The 8,064-nt window shown below is 40.0% G+C and overlaps 1 protein-coding gene across 1 annotated transcript; it reads left to right on the forward strand.

Annotated features, from left to right (window-relative positions):
• The first annotated feature begins 1,797 nt into the window (after positions 1-1,797).
• LOC140928439 (tubulin beta chain-like) lies at positions 1,798-5,619 on the forward strand. The gene is made up of 6 exons (XM_073378191.1): positions 1,798-1,959; positions 2,036-2,144; positions 2,279-2,389; positions 2,502-2,959; positions 4,572-5,066; positions 5,229-5,619. Exons 1-6 carry the CDS (start codon positions 1,903-1,905, stop codon positions 5,340-5,342), a joined length of 1,344 nt encoding a protein of 447 aa, XP_073234292.1. The 5' UTR covers positions 1,798-1,902; the 3' UTR covers positions 5,343-5,619.
• The last annotated feature ends 2,445 nt before the right edge of the window (positions 5,620-8,064 follow it).

Consider the following 8,064-nt stretch of genomic DNA (forward strand, 5'->3'; position numbering starts at 1 on the left):
TGATATGTCCTTGGAAGGAACGTGTTGCGGGGAAAGAGACAGTGCGGGGTGTTTAAGGGGATTTGTTCTCTAGAGTACCTGCTATGTGGTATTTATTCGCCCTCTGTGACCAGACCCAAACTGGCTAGTAATGTCTGGACATACGTCTGCTGGGAAACTTCCCAGTAAGTCAGGTTGCAGGTTGTAGGTACTCCTTGCTGGCTAAGAACTCTTCCATCAGTCTTGCTGGGAGTGAGGAACAGATAAATTTTTCCCAGCAATCTCCCAAAATGCTTAAACTGGCTTAAGAAAGCTTTATTATACTCATGCTTTATAGTTGTTTTTAGGTCTTTCTCTCAAAATTCTCAAAAACTGTAGCAGAAATCATTAAAGACAAACACTGGTAATGATGAGTAGTAAGGACTAACAATTAAAAACGAAAAGCGGATCCCGGTCGAGCAATGCAATACAATCAACTCAGTCGACTCTCTCTTAACGGACACCTCTGTGAAACGGACACCTAGAATTGGTCCTTGCCTTTCTTTAGTCCCTTTATTTGACTCTCTATGGTCTCTATAAGACGGACATCCTTCTAAGACGTAACTTATATTAGCGTCTGTGCCAAAGGTGTCGGCAGGTTCTTAGAGAGTCTTATTTGCTAAATAGGATGCGTCGCAAAAAAAGTAGTTTATTAGTTGGAGTCTCGTGGGGCTCTCCCACGGCCTTATGTGGCCTACTCTGGTATGTGCTAATGAACAGGGTATATCGTTCTCAGGGCCTTGAGGACTAGAGCTGAAATTGTTACTCACGGCTGGGCACCCAAGGGGCTAGTTTGGGTGAGGTATTATGATCCTGACATGTTTCAGTATGCAAACGTAATCAAGTAGTTTCGCAAACTAAACGTTCATGAAATGCGTTTTTCAGGAAAAAATTGTTGGTTCTACAAATTTCAAGAACGCTTATCGCCAACCTTCGCAACCTCGTCCCCAAAAGCCCTGGGGACGAGGTTGCAACCTTCGTACTCCCTTTTAAAGGATTCCGGTCCAAACAGACACCCTGTTCAAGGCGCTAAATAGTAAAGTCGTGTACTCATTTTTTAAAGACTCAAGGAGGTAGGTCTGAGGGTTAATAGGCCTTCGAAGAACTGGGAGCAGGGACGGGCAATATTTTTTGCAAAGATAACAGAAATTGTCAAATTCTGTTCCAAGTCATTTCAACTCCCTCAACTCGTTCTTTGTATCGATCTTCTTGGACCTCAAAATCTAGGAGTGTTTCAAAGGACGCGCCCTTTTACGATGCGATTATTTTGTAGAGGTTGTTCATTTTTACGAATTAAAATTTTTAAAACATGAACGAAAACGAAAATGATAATCACCAGGGTTAAGTTACATTACATTTTAGAGTGACATTTGAACAGGCCCTTGTGACGTGACAGTTCTACGCTTTTCGCAAATGCTAGCCTGCGGGCAGGCTCACGTACTTGTGCGAAATCGGCAGGAAAAATTTATTTCAAAAACTTTCAAGAATTGTTTACCAAAGTGTTTACAATAAACCGCTTATATCAAATTACATTCAAATATATCTTTTCTTTTCAAAAGAACGAGATCGCATAGTTATTATTCGCGGACCTTGATTGGCTTTTGGTCGTAGAGCTTTGTCTTTCGGACAAAGGTTGTCAGGTGTTGCGTTATGCCTATTCATCTCCACTAACCACCAATAAACAATCAACAAAATTCAACGCTTTCTATACATGACGTCACCTCCATTGACCGTAAAAGGAAATAAGCCTATTGTCTCCCTGAAATTATCGCATAAATTATTTCATGCGATAAAAACCGCGCCGTCTCTACGAACGACCATACCACAAACTCAAGACAACAGGGAAAGTAGAAGTTTTATCTGTTCGCTAAATAATTTATCAAAATGCGCGAAATCGTACATCTTCAGGCCGGACAGTGCGGAAACCAGATCGGCGCCAAGGTATGGTGTACCTCGATCATAAATATGTGTGATTTTTGGTTCGAAACACTCATATTTCGCAATCTTCGTCTTTCAGTTCTGGGAAGTAATCTCCGACGAGCATGGCATCGATCCAACTGGAACATACCACGGTGATTCCGACCTTCAGTTGGAAAGAATCAACGTGTACTACAATGAAGCTACAGGTATTGCTTGTTGCGCTTTAAAACACTTTATATCGCGTGTTCTTGTTGCATTTCGTGCATTCTCTTCGATCTGAAAGTTGCTTCAAGCCACCATTACCGAAAGCTCATTGTTGTCGACTCGACAAATTTTTCAGGTGGAAAATATGTACCAAGAGCAGTTCTTGTCGATTTGGAACCCGGTACGATGGACTCCGTCCGATCCGGACCATTTGGACAGATCTTTAGGCCCGACAACTTCGTTTTCGGTAAGTACGACGTGTCAAAATTTTAAAATCAAAATTATTATGTTGAAACGTCCGGCAACACCCCAACTATCGCCCTGATGAGTTGACGCATGTGCCGCCTATTTCACTCTAGGTCAGAGTGGTGCTGGAAACAACTGGGCGAAAGGACATTACACTGAAGGAGCTGAATTGGTAGATTCTGTGCTTGATGTGGTTCGTAAAGAAGCAGAGAGCTGCGATTGCCTTCAAGGCTTTCAGCTCACGCACTCTCTTGGCGGTGGAACCGGCTCTGGTATGGGAACGCTTCTTATTTCGAAGATCAGAGAAGAATATCCCGACAGAATCATGAACACATTCAGCGTTGTACCGTCACCAAAAGTATCGGACACCGTTGTAGAGCCTTACAACGCTACACTGTCGGTCCATCAGTTGGTCGAAAACACTGATGAAACATACTGCATCGACAATGAAGCTCTGTACGATATCTGCTTTAGAACCCTGAAGCTCACTACACCAACTTATGGCGACTTGAACCATCTCGTGTCAGCTACGATGAGCGGTGTTACAACTTGTCTTCGTTTCCCTGGACAGGTAACTTTGATTTCGAGAATTTTAGGGGAGAACAAAAGATGATATTTGCAACAGTCATGAGGGACAAACGTGTTGTTGACTAACGGTTAAGAATAATGGCGCGCAAAATACGTTGTCAATCATCGGAGGCCTCTTGCGCGTGTATGATTGTAACTGTGGTATTTCATGATCAAGCTTAAAAAAATTGATTTCGGTGTTTTTGGAAAGTTTCTGCCTTCAATAGTGTGACTCAAGAAAATTATCTTTGCTTGGGGGGGAGGATATAAAAATATATTTGAATTTCCCTTGCCACAGAAAATGGGTTGTCGCTGGCAAAGCTTTGATTGATGAAGGAGAACCATCTAAATTAAGTGCCGTAGTTATTAATTTATACACTTCTCCTCTAAGTGGAAGGCGATTTTCTATCAAACACCCTTGAAACTATTGCTAGGGAGAATTTGGGGGTTTTTTTTTCGATTCTGGCGACGCAAGAAAAAAATTAAAATACGTCTGCTCGCTTTTATCAATCCTTGAGTTAATTTTTTTTAATAGACAGTCTACGTTAGCACGAAAAGAAGGTGAATTTTTTTCGCGTTGTCGCCTTTCGTTGAGCTCGGAGGTATAGATTAGCAGTTGTGAGGCGTTAACCTTTATTGGGTGAAATGAATTGAAAGAGAAAGCAACACTTCATCTTATGGAGATTGCTTTCAATTATTAATACGTGTGACCAGCTAGCTTTAAATGTAAATTCGCGTCTTCCACAATGTTGATCGAAGATCGGAAGTAGACGATGCGTGAAATTTACATTTCGGCAACTTCAATACGAGGGAGCTTTGTTTAACTGAAAAACAGTTGGTTTTCTCGACAAGAATTTCTGAAAAGCGTACTCTATTTTATCAAATCACTCGTAGAAGAAGGGCGGTTGCGAATTCTCAAACCCCCGCCGTGATCATAACGAATCAAAATTATGCAGTGAGCTGTAAACATTCCATTTGTTAACATGACAACGGATTTTTCTGCAGACACAATTAACACGTCCCAATTTTTTTGTTGCCACAATAATGAAAAATAGTTCTTGCTTGCAGTTCCTTACTTATCTTTGTTGTTTAAGAGTTATTAAAATTTTTTCCCATGTCGGTTTTCTCAGATTATCTTCGGTTTTTTTAAGCAACAAGCCCTTTAACTTGAGGAACAGTGGTATTAAATCAGCAGGATGGATAGAAAGATAAACTAATTTTCTATTTTCATTACTGTTAACATCACTTTATCCATAAACAACCATGTGAAACTCAACGGGGCATCAGTTAAATGCACTAATCTCTTGAAATTGATTTAAAGATCTAATGGAATTAAAAGCCAAAACACAGCAATGTGAAAATTTCCCATAACACTGCAATTACTGTTTTTTTTCTCAGCTGTTACATTATCGTACTGACATAAAAAGCTCTTTTCAATGTTTACTTTCTATGAAACTTTAAAGTTATATAATGTCCTTGATTGTACACTTTGTTTGGAGTTGTGTGTGTATACCTCTCTAAGAATCACCTGTAGGCAGTGGACTAGTTTGATGAAGACAAATTGTATATGGCAACATCTTATTAGACTTAAACTCCATCTTTGTTCTTTCTTACAGCTGAATGCTGACCTCAGGAAACTTGCTGTAAACATGGTTCCTTTCCCTCGTCTTCACTTTTTCATGCCTGGATTTGCCCCCCTCACCAGCAGAGGATCCCAGCAGTATCGTGCACTAACAGTACCAGAACTTACCCAGCAGATGTTTGATGCCAAGAACATGATGGCTGCATGTGATCCAAGGCATGGTCGTTATCTGACTGTTGCAGCCATGTTCCGTGGTCGTATGTCCATGAAGGAAGTAGATGAACAGATGTTGAACGTTCAGAACAAGAACAGCTCCTACTTCGTTGAGTGGATCCCCAACAACGTGAAGACAGCTGTTTGTGACATCCCACCCCGTGGTCTGAAGATGTCCTCCACCTTCGTTGGCAACAGCACTGCCATCCAGGAACTATTCAAGCGTATCAGTGAGCAGTTCACTGCTATGTTCAGGCGTAAGGCTTTCTTGCATTGGTACACTGGTGAAGGCATGGATGAAATGGAATTCACTGAGGTGAGCACCTTTTCCTTAATATGAAACCATCAAGAAACTGTTGTGATTAGCTAAGAAAAACTTTCCTTTTTGAACAGTATATTTTTTTGCTTTTGACAAAGATAAGCTGATGTGACTATAAATTACTTTAAACTGATTGTTTTTTTATACCTCTGTTTGCAGGCTGAATCCAACATGAACGATCTTGTGTCTGAGTACCAACAATACCAGGATGCGACAGCTGAAGAGGAAGGAGAGTTTGATGAGGAAGAAGAAGAGGAGGGCGAAGTCGCATAAAGTCTAGATCTTCAAGTCTCTTGAAACAAAATAATAAATTGCAGGATAACTGATAATGAAGTTTCTTGATTCACTCCAAACTGTGTAATAATAAATTCAGTAGATACTAAAACTTGAGTAACTAAGTAAACAGTTACTTTTTTTCTTGAAAAGAAAAGGAAAATCCTGTGATAGAAACAATCTGACAGTCTGCCCTTTTTACCATGGAATGATATTAAAATTTATCAGTAATAAAGACAGATTCCTGCAAGAATAAATGTGTCTGAACTTGTCAAAATGGTGTCTAGTTTACTTACCTCCCCCACTGTATCTCGAAAGGATTCTTGTACAGATAGACAGCCATGCCTTTGCAAGCAATAAGTCTTTTGCTTCCATACTTAACAGTGTTATATTATATTTTAGATACCCTTGTTATTTGGCTAGTCTGATATTGATCAGCGGAGAAAAAGGTGTTTTCAGATCAACTGATCAGTGTGCCCTAGTATTCCAACCGTCCCCATCCACTAAGATAGTCGTGTAACAAGTTTTTGATCATTTATATGAAAAGACAGAGGCTAGGATGGAGACCCCAGACTTGTTGGACACATGACGTATATTATGCAATGCAATAAACTCAGAAGAGAACCGTTCGACTTGAACATGTGAAAATCATTGAGAGCCAATGTGCTCCACTGGGGTAGAGTCTAGATTTTATAGATCTTTATATTGTGCAAAGGAAAGGGTCGATTCCAAGCTCTAGAACCGAAGTACGGTGCTTAGTTCGGTCATCAATGGCGAAGCAATGTATGGGCGATGTGCCAACCTTATTCCCAGGGTCCTCCCGTTTGCACACTCTACGGTTGCTTAGATGCCAGAAATGACGGCCATTGGTCTGGATACAACAGCCCAAACTCTTCTTATTAGTACTTGTGCTCGAGTCGCCAGGTAGGACCGGACTGAAGCCCATACATGCTGGTGTGAATTTCCGACGAAACTACCACCTTTGAGATTAAAGCGACGATCCCTTTGCGATTTCAACCAAGTTCAGGGTGTCAAGCGTCCTATATATTCCTATAAAATCCTATAAAGTCCTATTTTTTCAGACTTGTCCTATAAACTCCTATAAATTGAGGTAAATCCTATATTTTCCTATATTTTAAGCCTTCTTGTAAAAAAAAGAATATTCAAGAAATGTAAAAGTTGTATTGGCGTTTAAAATCCACAATCCAGGAGATTTTTTGTCACAAATATCTGTTAGAAACAGCTTAGAAAGCAAATTGCCCAATTTGCACTCTTGCAATGCATTGTGGGTTGACTGTGGGGGGTCTTTCTGGCTGCCATGTGCCTCGGTACCAAAGCAAGCATCAAAGAAGAAGAGAAAAAAGAAATCCAATGTTAAGACAACCACAGCGACCTAAAAGCAGTGGTGAAGGCCTTGTTTATAGAAGAATTTCCGAATGCTTCAGCTTATTTGAAAGTTCATCCAGAACTGTGACTTGTGTTGAGTTATTTGGCCTTGTAGCATATAAATTTCCTTGCTTGTTACTTGCATTCACAAAAGTGTCAGTACTGAGTTTTGAACTCGAACCAGTTTATATTGTTTATATTGTTGAACTGAAAGGGATGTCAGATTGCCCTTCTTATTGATCTCACAAGCCGAAGAACGTATTGTTAGTAAGATGAGGTAATGATTCCAGAAAAAAAAAAAATAAAGAGATTTTTGAAACCGAAAAAGTGTCTTTCTTTTATTGACTTTCAATTGGCAACATATAAATAATGATATTAAATTGTCTTAAAACTAAAGAACCTTACGTTGGGCCTAAAAGTGACTGTCAGATTAGTCCTATATTTTTGCAGTTTTGGTGGGTTTTGTCCTATATTTTCAGGTTGTTGAGTCCTATATTCCTATATTTTTGGACCCCTAAAGTGCTTGACACCCTGCAAGTTTGATAACGTTACTCGGGGAAACCTGTCAAAAAGTGTGCCACGCGTTTAGAGTTTTTGTTTTGCTCATTTTCTCGTTCCCGTCGTCGTTATGGTTGCGCTGAGCTCGTTAGTAGCGTTACCACACGCGCAACGATTTCGCCTGAAAAACTGACGTTTTGTGGGAAAACGACGTTAGCAGACACTCATTCTGAGGCTCAACCTACTGTATGAAACACATTTGTCAGTGATTTGTCTGAGCCCCACCGGTGTCGACTGAGTAAAAACTTTACAAGCGCAGCCATTGTCTAATGCTCTCACGGTCCGAAGGCAATTGTGACACTCGTAAAAGTTTTATTAAAAGGATTCCTAAATAAGATAAGACAGCAGTTATCGTCGTTAACTCTCAGGCGTGTCATATTTGCAGTCAACGGACTGTTGGGTGCCCCCTTCGCGAGTTTCATTCAAAAACGAGCTAGTTATTCCACCTTTACTTACATACCTAAAACAGGGGCACCCAATGAGAATATAGTTCAAAACCACTTAAACATAGCATTGTTAAACGTATTTTAGTATTTAAACGGTAGATAAAGGCATATTTTTATCCCCTAAAAATTTTTCATCTGTTCGGATTTCCTAGCTGAAAGTCTCGAGATCCGAAAATCATAGGGATCAAAACTTACCTTTTCGAAAATTTCAGTTAGAAAAAAGCCTCCCGAAAATTCTATGTGAGCTTTTTAGGGTAAAAATCCATTAAAAAATGGGCAATTACAATTTTTAGATGTTCGAAAATCCTAGGAGAGGTAGGCAAGCAAGAGAT

Source organism: Porites lutea, chromosome 2 (assembly GCF_958299795.1).
Source record: "Porites lutea chromosome 2, jaPorLute2.1, whole genome shotgun sequence".
Classification (NCBI taxonomy): domain Eukaryota; kingdom Metazoa; phylum Cnidaria; class Anthozoa; order Scleractinia; family Poritidae; genus Porites; species Porites lutea.

Excerpts from the sequence above, each read along its gene's own strand:
- LOC140928439 (XM_073378191.1), top strand. The coding sequence starts at position 1,903 with ATGCGCGAAATCGTACATCTTCAGGCCGGACAGTGCGGAAACCAGATC. Across the intron at positions 2,145-2,278 it reads GTACTACAATGAAGCTACAG|GTGGAAAATATGTACCAAGA; the intron begins GTATTGCTTGTT and ends CAAATTTTTCAG. Across the intron at positions 2,960-4,571 it reads GTCTTCGTTTCCCTGGACAG|CTGAATGCTGACCTCAGGAA; the intron begins GTAACTTTGATT and ends TCTTTCTTACAG.